This window comes from Entelurus aequoreus, linkage group LG10 (assembly GCF_033978785.1).
Source record: "Entelurus aequoreus isolate RoL-2023_Sb linkage group LG10, RoL_Eaeq_v1.1, whole genome shotgun sequence".
NCBI lineage: Eukaryota > Metazoa > Chordata > Actinopteri > Syngnathiformes > Syngnathidae > Entelurus > Entelurus aequoreus.
In genome coordinates, this window is record NC_084740.1 from 14,191,452 (window position 1) to 14,207,615 (window position 16,164).

Below are 16,164 nucleotides of genomic sequence, written 5' to 3' on the forward strand. Positions count from 1 at the left end.
ACTTGTCTTAGGCATGCCAAACACATAAAAATCATCATAATATGCAATTAATCTTGTCCTGCCCTTTCCAGAGATAACGTGTGTGTTTTGTAAACCATGTAAAGCAGACAATCTTAAGTTGATTGTTCGTCCTTGATGCAAAATGATTCAATGTTTTTGTGTAAATAACGCAAGTACGGAGCAAGACGATTATGTCTTGCATAAAGTCAAACATGGTGGTAATGGTGTAATATGGTCTGGGGCCTGGGCTGCATGATTGCTGACCGGAGAGATAGGGTTCATTCAAGGAAACATGTACTGTGACTCTAGATACTTTAAGCATTATGCCCTCCCTTGGGAAACTGGGCTGCATGGCAGTTTTCCAACATGAAAACATGCCCAAACACATCTCCAAAATTATAATGCCTCGCCGAGGAAGGTGATGGTGCAACCTAATTGAGCACCTGTGGGGCATCCTTGAATGGAAGGAAAGTGGAGCTGTGTAAGGTGTCGGACGTCCACCAGCTCTACCAGTTGTGTCATCAGTGCAGGTTTGGTAAATTACATGCCAAAGAAATTAGGGTAGTGCTGAATACATAGAGTTCTCAAAAAATATTCACACCTTGGATTAGGGCCGGGCGATATATCGAATATACTCGATACATCGCGGGTTTGTCTCTGTGCGATATAGGAAATGACTATATCATGATATTCGAGTATACGTTCTCACGCAGTTGCTTTTTGCTGCGGGCATTACACTACAGGCTCTTCTCACTCTTTGTTGTCTCTCCTTCTCACAGAGACATAAAACAAGCGCACCTTCTTACATACGTCACATACTGTTCACACGTGCAAGTCATACGCTCTCGCCGGGCAGAGAGGTAGCGGCATGGGTAAAGTTAGCTGTGGTGCTAGCAGTGCGGTGCGAGTGGTAATACGAGAGAAAGATGCGATTCTGGTAACAAATGAAGGAAGAATAATTAATTCCCAAGAAAAACAGCACGGCGTCCATCGTCTGGCGGTGGTTTGGCTTCAAGCGGAAAGATGTTGAACAGACAAAAGCGTTGCTACAAAAAGTAGCATTACTGCTAATTTGTAGCATCATTTGAAAAGTCACCCGCTAGTGAATGAAGAGTGTTTGAAACTCCGCAAGTCAACATCTCCGTTCGGTGCCACACCAACAAAAAGCCCAAGCAACCATTTCCAGATCAACACTGTATGAAAAAAATAGTCAACAACAGAAGGAGATAACGTCCGCAGGAACCTACCACATAGCGAAGGACATACACTATTTGATTTCCTATTATGCAGCTCATTTTTATTTGACAGTTATTGAAATAGCTTGTGTGAAATCATGCACAAAAGTGCACTTCATTTGTTTTAAACTATTGTAGTGGCGTTCTGTATAAAAATTGCACTTTAATTTTGTGTTGTTTTGATATGTCATCTTAGTGACATCATGCACCAAACTGCACTCATAGCTTGTTTTAAAATGTCTCTGACAATCTTGCACTTTCTGTTTTGGAAATGACATGAATGTTTGTGCCACTGCTTAATAACTGTTTAATAAATACAGTTTTGGTCAATTGACTTAGTTGTGATTTCCCTCTCTGCATGAAAGTTTAAAATTAGCATATATTAATGCAGTATGAACAAGAATGATTTAATGTAGACACATAGAATCATCATACTGGTGTGATTATATGCATCAAGTGTTCATTCAAGGCTAAGGCAAAATATCGAGATATATGTCGTGTATCGTGACATGGCCTAAAAATATTGAGATATTAATAAAAGGCCATATCGCCCAGCCCTACCTTGGATACAGTTTTGACATTAAACACCCCTGTTCACTAGGGTGCAACAATTCGTCGACATTGTCAACAAATGTAGTCATGACATCATCACTCATGTTTTTCCCGCGTAATGCCAGTCAGCACCGACACTCGCATCAACATCGCGGGTGAAAATATGTAAAGTTTGGGGAAAAAAATCCTCATATTCTTGTTAAAATATGAAAACCTTGCTCATTTTGCCAAGCAGATCTTGTTTTATGACACTTATCTGTGATACGGGAGCATTTAAAGCAAAAGAATATTGGACATTTGGCTAAAATGATAGTTGAGTATATTTTTCACACAACTTTGTTTTACACTTGTTAGGAAGCTAGCAAGGTACAGGTTAACAATCTTACTGAGTTGAGATCGCATCCTCCAGTCAGTCAGCTAAACTTTGTCTAAATCAATTTAAGTACATTTATAAAGCAGCGTCAATTTGCAATACAATGAAGAAAGGCCTAATAACAAACGTCAATCGTACACGTGCGCATACTAAACACTAAACATTAGGCACCAATGCGCCGGCAACATAAAATCAAACATACAATCTATTAGGAAGCTAAAATGTTAAGAATTAATCAGTGATACAATGCATCTTGGGAACGCGCCACTTATCGCTGTCATGCGACCCGAGCATCACAGTCAGTAGTTAATCAATAATATGCCAGTTTGCAGCTTTTTAAACACATAACAACATTTATATTTGAGCATGTTAGTTCTACTGTTTTATTGTTTGTTGTTATTGCTGCTATTTTAAGTTTCCTTTTTTTTTTATATTAAAAAATATACTTTTATTTTGCACCTACTTTTAAATTGACAAAAGTTTAACAGTTATTAAAATTGTTCTAACAGCCTAATGAGACAAAAGTTTAACAGATATTAAAATTGTTGTAACAGCCTAATAAGCAGGACAGTTACAGTATAAATAAATATTTATAAACAAATTAGTCATCTTTGTCGTTAGTAAGCACATGCCTATATATCTCGAGCTGAATTTGAAAGTTGATGGCCACCGAATATGTGTACGCTTTATAAATCGGAAAGTCGACTGATCTTTAAGATAGTCGATGACTAGTCGACTATGAAAATAGTCGTTAGTTGCAGCCCTACTGTCCACTCTCGTGATTCTAATTCTTCTATGGCTGCACCTATCAGTTATTTTAGTAATCGAGTAATCTATTGGTTGGTTTGTTCCATTAATCCAGTCCTTCTCAAATAGTGGGGTGGGGGCACGGTGTGATCCGAGGGGGGGCGCGTGTGACCTCGGGTAACATGCTTTCTTTCCGTACCAGAATATGTATGTAGCACTTGGCTTCACTGTAACCACGGTGGGAGACGAGGAAAGACTGGTGTGTTGTTTCCTTTTATGTTAATAAGCTTACAATGTGATGCAGACGTGTAGTTATAATAATTTTATAGACAAATTATACTATTTATAGTCACGATGGAGAGTGTGGGGGCGTGAAATATTTACCATCCTCGGGGGGCGCAACAGAAAATATTTGAGGAGCACTGCACATTTTATAACCTCAATGTGGATTTTGTGGAAAATAGTTGGAACAAACAAAAACATTTCTGCTTGCCTTAACCTTCATCAACATGGAAATTGCAGTTTTAACATGTGTGCATTAATATATATATTTTTTAATTTTAATGAAAAAATTCCGCTGTTCGCTGCCACACAGATCACACTGCAGTGTGGAAACTATGTCCACGTATTTAAAGTTCTATGCATGCCATTTTGTCCGGACTTTCGATTTTTATTAGTTACTCTCATTGAACAATTAATCAAAGCAACATAACATTGATCAAAGCTTTTTTTCAATCTAATTAACCGATTTTTACCCTATGCCCTTTGATGAAAAATCCCCGCACCCACATTACACCACTCTCATGTGCGCTCTATTGAAGCGGCCGTGCAGGAACTATGTCCGCATATTTAAAGCTTGTATTTTTTTAAATAGTTACACTCATTAAACTAATATTCAGAACAGATATATATATATATATATATATATATATATATATATATATATATATATATATATATATATATATATATATATATATATATATATATATATATATATATATATATATATATATATATATATATACACAAACCCCGTTTCCATATGAGTTGGGAAATTGTGTTAGATGTAAATATAAACGGAATACAATGATTTGCAAATCATTGTCAACCCATATTCAGTTGAATATGCTACAAAGACAACATATTTGATGTTCAAACTGATAAACTTTTTTTTTTGTGCAAATAATCATTAACTTTAGAATTTGATGCCAGCAACACGTGACAAAGAAGTTGGGAAAGGTGGCAATAAATACTGATAAAGTTGAGGAATGCTCATCAAACACTTATTTGGAACATCCCACAGGTGAACAGGCAAATTGGGAACAGGTGGGTGCCATGATTGGGTATAAAAGTAGATTCCATGAAATGCTCAGTCATTCACAAACAAGGATGGGGCGAGGGTCACCACTTTGTCAACAAATGCGTGAGCAAATTGTTGAATAGTTTAAGAAAAACCTTTCTCAACCAACTATTGCAAGGAATTTAGGGATTTCACCATCTACGGTCCGTAATATCATCAAAGGGTTCAGAGAATCTGGAGAAATCACTGCACGTAAGCAGCTAAGCCCGGGACCTTCGATCTCTCAGGCTGTACTGCATCAACAAGCGACATCAGTGTGTAAAGGATATCACCACAGGGGCTCAGGAACACTTCAGAAACCCACTGTCAGTAACTACAGTTGGTCGCTACATCTGTAAGTGCAAGTTAAAACTCTCCTATGCAAGGCGAAAACCGTTTATCAACAACACCCAGAAACGCCGTCGGCTTCGCTGGGCCTGAGCTCATCTAAGATGGACTTATACAAAGTGGAAAAGTGTTCTGTGGTCTGACGAGTCCACATTTCAAATTGTTTTTGGAAACTGTGGACGTCGTGTCCTCCGGACCAAAGAGGAAAAGAACCATCCGGATTGTTATAGGCGTAAAGTTGAAAAGCCAGCATCTGTGATGGTATGGGGGTGTATTAGTGCCCAAGACATGGGTAACTTACACATCTGTGAAGGCGCCATTAATGCTGAACGGTACATACAGGTTTTGGAGCAACATATGTTGCCATCCAAGCAACGTTACCATGGACGCCCCTGCTTATTTCAGAAAAACAATGCCAAGCCACGTGTTACATCAACGTGGCTTCATAGTAAACGAGTGCGGGTACTAGACTGGCCTGCCTGTAGTCCAGACCTGTCTCCCATTGAAAATGTGTGGCGCATTATGAAGCCTACAATACCACAACGGAGACCCCCGGACTGTTGAACAACTTAAGCTGTACATCAAGCAAGAATGGGAAAGAATTCCACCTGAGAAGCTTCAAAAATGTGTCTCCTCAGTTCCCAAATGTTTACTGAGTGTTGTTAAAAGGAAAGGCCATGTAACACAGTGGTGAACATGCCTTTTCCCAACTACTTTGGCACGTGTTGCAGCCATGAAATTCAAAGTTAATTATTATTTGCAAAAAAAAAATTAAGTTTATGAGTTTGAACATTAAATATCTTGTCTTTGTAGTGCATTCAATTGAATATGGGTTGAAAAGGATTTGCAAATCATTGTACTCAGTTTATATTTACATCTAACACAATTTCCCAACTCATATGGAAACAGGATTTATATATAAAATCGAAGTATCCCATTTAATCAAGTGATGGCACTTTTATAATTGTTCCATCTAGAGCTGCAGCTATCGAATATTTTAAAAATCGAGTATTCTATCGAATATCCCGATCGATCAATCGAATACATCATATTTTTGTTTATTTTTTTTGTGTCCTGTCCAGCTTCTCAGGCAAATCATATCGTTGACTTAGATGCCCATAACGGCTGTACAAATTTACTTTACAAAAGAGAAGTGTGGGAGACTTCTCTTGTTGCCTTATTTGTATTTTGACTTTATTAAATGGATTTATATTATTATGGGGTGCAGCCGGGGCGGAGTAATATTTTTGCTTAATTAAGGTTTAATAAGGGAATAAGCGGTAGAAAATGGATGGATGGATGGATGTATATACATGTTAAGATGTGCCCTCAATTTTTGCGTTTGGCCTAATTGTCTTTTATTTCCTAAACGACTGTTTTCATTGTTGAAGGCTGACACGCACAGCTGAAATGCGTCCGTGGTTGATTGTGCCAATTTGTATGTGCTAATAAAAACAGGTGCGCTCACAGCCTTATGTGCTGTGTGGTGTGACCGCATAAACAAAGTTCTTGTCTCTCGTGCGTTTTTGATGATTATTGTACGACGCTGTTTAAATGGTGGTTTCTCCACACAAATCCGCTGAGCTGTTTTCAACCTGCCAACAATAAATAAACAATATAAAAAGACAAACCACTTAATAATGACAACAGTTTTACATATTAAGAATGCAATACAGTTCATTGCATTCTTTGCATGCAAAATAGTAATCAAAGTTCATTTTGCCATCATAACATGTTTGAGATGAAAACACATATATATAAAATTAGTTCAAAATTAATATTCCCTAAGAAAGTTAAATTATATCAAACATAAAAAGTGGATTAGGTAGTGCCTTTAATACTGCATTTGAAATGTGCTAAAATTGGTGAGTCACCACCAAGCAAAAACCACGCATATTCAGAAAAGCAGCGTCAGATTTACCGCCCGTCCGAGCACCCACTGGCAGAAATGTAGATCGGCGCCTATGCTATAGAGACTATAGTGGGTGCAAGTGCAAGCTATCCAAGTAGCATGTGGTTGCATGACTTGAATAACCTGAATAACTTTGCACGACTACTTTTGCGTGGTTACTAATTGAACACGACAGCTCGGATAGCGTTGATAGTTTTCAACACCTTTTGGCGAAATTTAATGACTTTGCGGGAGTGAGAGAACACATCCTGGTTATCATAATGAATAACATTTATTTTACTAGCAACTTTTGCGTTTACACTTGATAATAGATGACTTACCTCACCTCTGGACGTCCCTCAAACGGATGCTTTCTCGACAGATGCTGCAGCATTGAACTTGTGCTATTGTGGTAGGCCAGCTCCACTTTGCAATGTTTGCATACTACTGCGTTTTTCTTTGATTTTAGTGTGAAGTGTTCCCACACCTTAGACAACTTTTCTCGCTTCTTAATTCCCTCGCTTTGCTATGGCTCTTGTCCACTGCTTTCTGCGGCGTCTGCCATTGCAAGTTATGTCAGCGAAAAAGTTTACTAAACTCAAGCGTATTTAAAAGGAGCGGTGGTTGTGCAGTGCAGGGGGTGTATGATCTGACGTAAACACGCTGTGCAATACCTAAACAGTTTGTGCGAAACGTGAGCTTTGACTACTAAACAAGGCAAAATGCCGTAAAAAAATTAATGAATTAAAAATTTAAAAAAACTTAACGACGCCTTGAGGCAGCAAATATTCCTCGAATATATTTTGTAATCCAATTGCTCGAGTTACTCCAGGAATCGTTTCAGCTCCAGTTCCATCCTTAGATCCTTCATATTAAATGCAGAAAATAAACTGAATTTGTCAAGAATGGGGAAAGGAGTGTGTGTCTCTCTCTTCAAGGGCTCAGACGTCCCACTTGGCCACAAGGCCAAGAGGAGTTAGAAACTGGAAAGGAAATCGCTGAATGACCCGGAATGATTGGATGGATAGGCCCTTTTGGAAAAAATGACACATAAAAAAAAAAGGCACTAAACGCTGGACGAGTGCCACATGGTTATGTAATGATAATGATAATAAACACTTGTCTGCTTTGTCTAAACAAACTAACGGGACACAGATGCTTATGTAATTTCGCTAAAGCTGCCAACATTTTTGGAGAATTTTACTGTGCCAAACAGGTGAGCTTTGTGTTGTGTTAAAGCTAAAATTTGCCCTTGCGACACAGATTGTGTACCCCTCTGACAGCGTCTTGATTCGTTTGTAGCTCTTCCGGAGGGTCTGACACAAGACTGGCAATCATCTTCCAATAAGCTAGAGGGCTGTGCTCTCCTAAGTGCACAACCACAACTTTTGTTTACTAGAAACAATGGCGACTGAACGGCATCCGTATTGTTGTTGGAGCTAGAACTAATCATTTCATTCTTGGGATGAGAACTTTAGTTTCTGGTTTTAATAAAGAGCATGTTATAGGTTGAGGTTAAACATTATACATCCATACAATGGCATTGCAAGTTTTTGTACTAAGCTAGTGCTTTATCCAACATCATGGTTTCATCAGTGAACTCCTCACCAACCTGCTAAACTCATTACAATGTCCAAAAACAATATGTAAGTTCTCTTTGTGTGCCTCTCATCAACTTTTGTGCCTTCTATGTTCACTGAAATAACAAAATGCTTCAATGGTGCTGCATTTCTGTTCTGAGTAGTCGGTTTTGTTATGTGGCGCCCTAAGAGTGTTACCATATCTGAGTTATTGTGCAGAAATATGGGGAAATAACTGCAAATGTGCGCTACATTCGTTAACCGTGTTACAAAAAAGATCAATTAGACCAGGGGTCGGCAACCTTTACCACTCAAAGAGCCATTTTGGCAAGTTTCACAAATTAAAGAAAATAATGGGAGCCACAAAAAAAATGTTTAAATTTAAAATGAAAAACACCGCATACAAAGCTTAAATTGTTTTGTGCTATGTTAACCAGGGGTCTCAGACACAGGCACCGGCACACACCTTAATATGGATATTTGATGTTAATGCGACCCGCGAGTTTTGAATGAATGGCGCTTGATAGCGTCATACTTGCCAACCCCCTCATTATTTCCGGGAGACTCCCGAATATCAGGGCGTGATGGCACTGCTTTTGGCGCCCTCTACAGCCTGCCCAAACAGTGTACCTGCTCGACCACATGTAGAATGCAGCTTGAGTTTGCTCACGTAAGTGACAGCAAGGCGTACTAGTTCAACAGCCACACAGCTTACACTGACGGTACCCGTAAAAAAAAACTTTAACACTGTTACGTTACAAATAAGCGCCACACTTTGAACCCACACCAAAAAAGAATGACAAACACATTTCTGGAGAACATCTGCACTGTAACACAACATAAAAACAACACAACAAATACCCAGAATCCAATGCAGCCCTAACTCTTCCGCTCAACCGACGCACGGAGGGGGGGAGGGGTGATGTGTGGGGGGGTTTGGTGGTAGCGGGGGTGTATAATCTAGACCGGAAGAGTTAGGGCTGCATGGGATTCTGGGTATTGGTTGTGTTGTGTTTATGTTGTGTTACGGTGCGGATGTTCTCCAGAAATGTGTTTTTCATTCTTTTTTGGTGTGGGTTCACAGTGTGGCGTATATTTGTAACGTAACAGTGTTAAAGTTGTTTTATACGGCTACCGTCAGTGTAAACTGTGTGGCTGATGAGTAAGTATGCTTTGCTGTCTCCTACGTGTGCAAGTAAAAGCTACATACAACATATGGCCGGGCTGGCACGCTGTTTGTAAATGCTATAGAGGACAATTACTGCAGTGCATTTAGGGCACGCCCTTAATTTAGTAATTAGAGTGAAAATAGGATTATAATTGCCCTGGGAGTTTTCTAGGAGAGGCACTGAGATCCATAAGTCTCCTGGGAAAATCGGGGGTCGGCAAGTATGCAGCTGAGCCGCATCAGAGTGGTCAAAGAGCCGCATGCGGCTCCGGAGCCGCGGGTTGTAGACCCCTGAATTAGACTGATACATAATGTTGGATATAGAGAACATACAAACCCTTTATTTATTGAGTCAAAAATATTAAAGTTCGATGATTTGGTAAAATTGCAAACAGCTAAAATGATGTACAAAGCAAACTACAACCTGCTACCAAAGAATGTACAACAATTCTTCTCAACTAAAGAGGAGAAATATAACCTTAGAGGAAAATCTAATTTAAAACATTTGTATGCACGTACAACACTTACAACCTTCATCATATATGTATGTGGAATTAAATTATGGAATGGATTAAGTAATGAAGTTAAACATTGTACTTATATGATCCAGTTTAAGAGGTTGTTCAAATTAATAGTGCTTACAAAGTACAAAGAAGAAGAATTATGAGAAATACTTTCAACCTTATTGAAAATAAGATATTCTTCATTTCAGTACGTTAATAATGACTGAATTAATTAATTACATATTACAAAACTGTTGTATATACTAATTCACAGATATCATTTTATTATAAAAAGGTCAGTAAATGATTGTATATATTTGTAAATGATTGTAAATGAATGTATATATTTGTAAACGCTCTGAAGTGTGAAAGGGGTAGGATTAAATAAGCTTTGCTTCTTCCTACTCCTTTTCGGACATGATGTAAAATGAAATTATATGAAACTGTGATGTATTATACTGTAAATGTGTTCATGTTCGAAATAAACTAAAGAAAGCAAGAAAAGAAAGAAAGATTCTAGACTCATTACATACACGTTTACGTTGTTGTGCCTGACCCCTACCTGTCCACAACCTGTATTTAAACATGCAAATCATATTCAAATTAACCAATGCGGCTGAGATTCCCCTATTTGTACAATCTGAAAACCTACAGGAAATGAGTATGACATTTAAAAAAATATATTTCACTGGAAGAAATTATGTAGCAGCAAAAAACAGCATGTCAATAACTTTAACCACTGACTTGTAATAATGACAGGGAATGATATGGGGGTTACATACTCAAGGCGCTCATTGAAGCCACCTGTAGCGCACACGCAATGCCAGCTTGTAGTCTGATCCCAACCACGCCGTTACTCAGAAGTCAGAATGTAAAAAAAAAACGGCTTCGAACCAGGCCACATAACTACAATGTTGCTTGATTGCATTTGTGCATCAAATATAATCTGTTAAATGATAGTATGAAAATGTTTCATATTGACATAGAATAAGATGGACTTTATTCATCCTACAATGGGGAAATTCCAAAAAAAACAAAACTCATTCATCAAGAAAGAGTGCTTTTATAGCGATGTGTGTGCAGATGATAGCTTACATTACATTAGGAACATCGACAACTGTGTTTTAGTGTTCAGCTGAATTTCTTGGGAATTTCATGGCTGACATGCTGATTCTAACAAGGCTGGCATGGCTTGGCTCAGGGAATGGCACAGTCCATAGATGTCAAGGTTTGCATTCAAAATATGGTACATTAAATTACAGGGAAAAATAAGGGATTTTGTTTTATTTTATTTTTATTTTTTTAATCACAGATCACCGTTAAATCAGAAAAAAACAAAAGTCAAACCATCCACTCTGGGTTTGGGCCACGATTTTTGATACTTATCTGATACCACTAAAAAGTAAGTAAACCCATGTATTTTTAAATTTGCCACTTTATTAAAACTGTTTCAAATCGTCAAGTATTTAAATCCCAGTGCTTCAACAGTTTTTTTACACAAAATTCAAATTGCAGTAAAAGCTCAGGTTGAAAGTTTCATTATAATTTGTTTGAGTGAGAACGAACCGAATCCTAAACAAACCCAATCCTAAATCAATAGATTACTCAATTACTAAACTAATAGAGAGGTACAGCCAGGGTTGTACAGTGCGAGCATTTTATTCGCATTTGCGACTAGAAATAAAAAGTGCAAGTAAAAAAATAAATAAATAAAAAAAAGATTGCATGCGAATATAGATTTGAACCCTTTCATTTGCATTTAGTTGCTAAAATAAATACATAAAAAGTTGATTAAACTAGAGTAAATTTTTGTGCATTTGTATACAAATTGAAATCAGACTAATTAAGTGCATGGCATTAGCTAAAAATAGGCCTTGTCAGAATTGAAAAAAAAGCACACATGCGAATACAGATTTTAACCCTATAATTAGCACTTTGCTCCTAAAATAAATCCATCCAAATTTGATCAAGCTACAATAAAATAGAATATTTGATTTTCAGCCAAACATGATCTGAGTTACTGTCCATATCGCTCAGCTCTACACTAGCAGTGTTTCCCACACATTCATTTATTTGTGGCGGCTCGCCACGAAAGAATTACGTCCGCCACAAATAAAAATAAAATATATATATACATATATATATATATTTTTTATTTATTTATTTATTTTTTAATATTTTTTTTTTTTTGTCCTGTCCAGCTTCTCAGGCAAATCATATAGTTGATGTAGATGCCCATATCGGCTGTTCAGATTTACTTTAAAAAAGAGAAGTGTAGGATACTTCTCTTGTTGCCTTATTTGTATTTGACTTTATTAAATGTATTTATATTATCATTTGGTGCAGCCGGGCCGGAGCAGGAGGGGATAGAAAGACAGAAAAAAGAAGACAGAGGGGGAAATTGTGGGGACAAGAGGGGGATTAGACAGAGAGACAAAAACAACAACAGCAAACACAACAACAACAACAATAGAGCAACATCAGCAAATACGACATGTACACATATGATGGTAAAAGTAATAGCAAATAAGCAGTTAGCGAAAATAAAACACAATACAGAAATGACAATGAGCATTATTACACTACAAATGGAGCAATACAAATACCAATAGAAATAGCGCTATTGATAAAGAACAATACCAATACTTTACCTTAATTATCAACAATACGGTTGTTCAAATGCAACAATACATATACCTGTACGTAATGATAACTTGAGATATAAAAGAATGCAGAAAAATGGAGGGGAAGAAAGAGAAGCAACCTACATTAACCTTGTAGATTGTTATAGTAAAATAGGTTAAGCTTTGTCAGTGAGCTCTTTGTTCAGTGGATCAGATGTTTGATGAAGCTCTGTGTCTATCTACCACCACTACTGTTTTCTGTTTATTTGTTACTGACTGTGGCAGGACACCTCTGCCTCTGTTTTACTTTATGTTGCTGGTAAATAATATGGTTGTAGTAGTAGGCTAAAGTTAAATTATTTAGTATGCACTAATTAAAGGGGCAAAGCTTTAAGAGACATTTTAGCTTTTATATTTTATAAGATATATTTTTTGTAAGAACCACAATTAATAAATATATTTCAGTGAATAACTTATTGTTCAAATCTGTATATAAATATGTACATAAAGTGTTGTAATTATATTGTAAAATGGATGAATGGATGGATGGACGGACGTTTAAAACAAAACTGTTACTATTAATTAGTAAGTATACATTTTTGGAGCCTTTATAGAGAAAATCATATCATTGTAGTAAATTATGCAAATTACTCGATGGTGTCATGGTGACCACACCCATAGCCACGCCCACACCGCCACAGGTATCTTGGCAGTTTATGGGAAACACTGACTAGTGTTAGTGACAATGCCAGAACAGCTTAGGGATGTTCTCTTAGTTTAATTAAGCGTTGCAGTAGGCCTTATGACGGCATTGTGTTTATAAGTATGAGCACATGTGTGTACGTTGTTTGAATAATGAATTTGTGATATTTGAGACATTGCGTTGCTAAATTTTTTTCCATTTACAAGCACCGGTGCTCCTAGTGAAAAAGATAAGTATACAGCCCTGGCTGCAGCCCTATATCCGACAGTTACCAAGCAAAATGTTAGAACCACTGTTATATCGTGAACATGAGAATAACAATTTTTTATCAACAAGTACATCCTCTCTGGTTCTGAAAACACGTTCTCTTCCTTTTGCACCATTTTCAAAGTCTTCCAATACTGCTAAAGCGGTCATTTTTTGTAACAGTATTTTTTGCACATGCTTTGTGTCTCTAATCATCTAATCATCACTCAGTTGTAAGAGTAATTGTTTTCACATTTGTTTATCAGAACAGTTTACCAGCATCTCCTCAAACAGCATGTAAAAACATGCTTATGCCAGCCAAGAAGTTGATTTTACGCTTGATACATCTGAACTTTGCTGGGAAAAAGAGGCACACCAGAGAACACCACGCATTTGTGCGTGAGCACCTAAGGTCAGTTGATAGTAAAAGTCATGTGAACGTGCCTGAGAAAAGGCAAAGACAGAGATCCTGGTGTCAGAATCTTTAACTTCAAAACATTTAATGTGTTTGACAAAAGCATTAGAATTTGTTCTGAACTGATCCAGTTATCCCGAAATTGCAAACACTAAATTGGCCCTAGTGTGTGAATGTGAGTGTGAATGTTGTCTATCTGTGTTGGCCCTGCGATGAGGTGGCGACTTGTCCAGGGTGTACCCCGTCTTCCGCCAAAGTGCAGCTAGGATAGGCTCCAGCACACCCAGCAATCCCGAGAGGGACAAGCGGTAGTTTATAAATGGATGGATGGATGGATAGATGTTTGAGCCAGCACTTCTGCAGGCCCTTTTGAGGAGGAATTATTGTGTAGTAACCCTGACAGACTAGCAGTTATTTTTCTTTTGAGAACTACATAGGAGTACACAGTATAACGAAGGAAATACAGCTTAGACTATATTATACACAAGCGTGTGAGCACCCTTTGAGGAAAAAAAAGAGGAAAACTGACGAAAAAAAGAGGAACATTTCTATTGGCACCAAGTACTGCCAAGCACACCCTGAAAGAACATTTTTAAAATCAAGACTACATTTCCTGCAATTGGATGCATTTCTACACAATATTTCACCTTAAGAGGTATTCTCATCTACCAACCTCTTTTGGCTGTCTTTTTGTCACTTACATGTCCCGTGTAATGTAGCACATATTTTTTTGTTTTTTTAATAGATAATTTACTAACATTATCATTGAAAATGTAATGTAAAATGATATAACATGCATGCAAAGAACCCAGAAAACATTTCCCATTTGGCAACTCTATCCTGTCCTATATCCATACCCCTCAGGTAATAAATATACTTCCGGTGTTGTGACCTCTGTTTACAATCTGTCTCGTCAAAAATATACCTTCTTGCTGGTTACTAGTTAATACACAAGAACTATAACTGGTTCGGAACTAACAGTGTTCAGATTGTAATCATCCAAATACGATTAGACAGCCGTTAAAGTTGTGGCTCGGAGAGCGAACGGAAGCAACAACATGCTAGCTACCTGGTTAGCCAACTAGCTACCTGGTAAGCTAACTGTCAGAATAATTGTATCTAAGTTATCACAAAACTTTGTGTTTCAATGAGTTCCCGGTGAGCAGACAAAAGCTGTCTTTGATCCTTTGTCTTTGATCGGGACGGCTTGGCGAAGTTGGTAGAGTGGCTGGGCCAGCAATCGGAGTGTTGCTGGTTACTGGGGTTCAATTCCCACCTTCTACCTTCCTAGTCACGTCCGTTGTGTCCTTGGGCAAGACACTTCACCCTTTGCCTCTGATGGCTGCTGGTTAGCGCCTTGCATGGCAGCTCCCGCCATCAGTGTGTGAACGTGTGTGTGAATGGGTAAATGTGGAAATACTGTCAAAGCGCTTTGAGTACCTTGAAGGTAGAAAAGCGCTATACAAGTACAACCCATTTATCATTTATCATTTATCCTACAAAGAAGAAGGCTTGTAAAACTCCACTGTGTAGGATGGGAAGCCACATGAAGGTGTTCTGTTTCTTTGATGTATTGTAATCCACAGAAAGATTTTGTTTTGAACAGAGAACTAAAAAGCGGAGAGAAAACAGGACCTGCCCAAGTTCCAGGCACCTCTTATTTGAACTGTTTTACGACCTCTTCTTTGAACTCTTTTACAACCTTTTCTTCAAACTGTTTTTAATCAAAGGCGATGGCTGTTTACGACCCCCGTACCTTAGAAACAGCTGTTGCCATGTAATCAGGGAAAGTCCAAATAAAAGAGGAGGCGTACAATCTTTCGTCAGAGCCTGTTGGAGACTGTGCAAGAGTACAGCCAAGACGTTTCTCCTCAATTGAGCCAAATTTAATTCTGTCTCTGTTTAATTCCTTGCTTCTTGTCTTGTTTATAGATGTCATCAGTGTTTGAACCTACACTAACTAGCAAGCTTGTGTCAGTGCTCTTGATCGTCTCCCCGTCCTGCAACTCAGTGCGGCGTTTAAGCCAGAAGAACAGAGAATACCTGCGGCTAAGGTGAGTGTTCATATTTTGATTGATATTTCATTAAAAAAACGAATAAGTTATATTTTGACGCAATAATGTATGTTTAAGAAGGCAGATTTCTCCGTTTACGCGGACATTTCACATCCCTGTATACAGTGCAACTTCTAACGTCTGACACAATCTTTTCTGGGATGTTTATCAGCTACAAATTTGTGTAGAACATAACATACAAATGAGTTACTTTCTCTATTGTAGAGCTACTGCTCACCTGGTAGAGCTTAATGATGTGCGGATGGTCCAGCATCTTCATGATCTGAACTTCTCTGTAGATCTTCTCCAGGTTGACTGCATCCAACTGGGTCTTGTCGATGATCTTGATGGCCACCTGCAAAGTGATTACATATAAGTTAGTC

At 38.0% G+C, this 16,164-nt stretch overlaps 1 protein-coding gene across 6 annotated transcripts in view; it reads right to left on the minus strand.

The window, feature by feature from the left end:
* Nucleotides 1–16,164, minus strand: part of sik2b (salt-inducible kinase 2b) — a 135,245-nt gene that overhangs the window by 87,541 nt on the left and 31,540 nt on the right. For all 6 annotated transcript variants that reach the window (XR_009827444.1, XM_062060181.1, XM_062060179.1 and 3 more), the window contains exon 2: nt 16,020–16,136. Coding sequence is in view for 5 of the 6 variants with exons in the window: in XM_062060181.1 (XP_061916165.1) it covers nt 16,020–16,136 (117 nt within the window). In the remaining variant the exon portion in view is untranslated. The remainder of the gene's footprint in view (nt 1–16,019; nt 16,137–16,164) is intronic.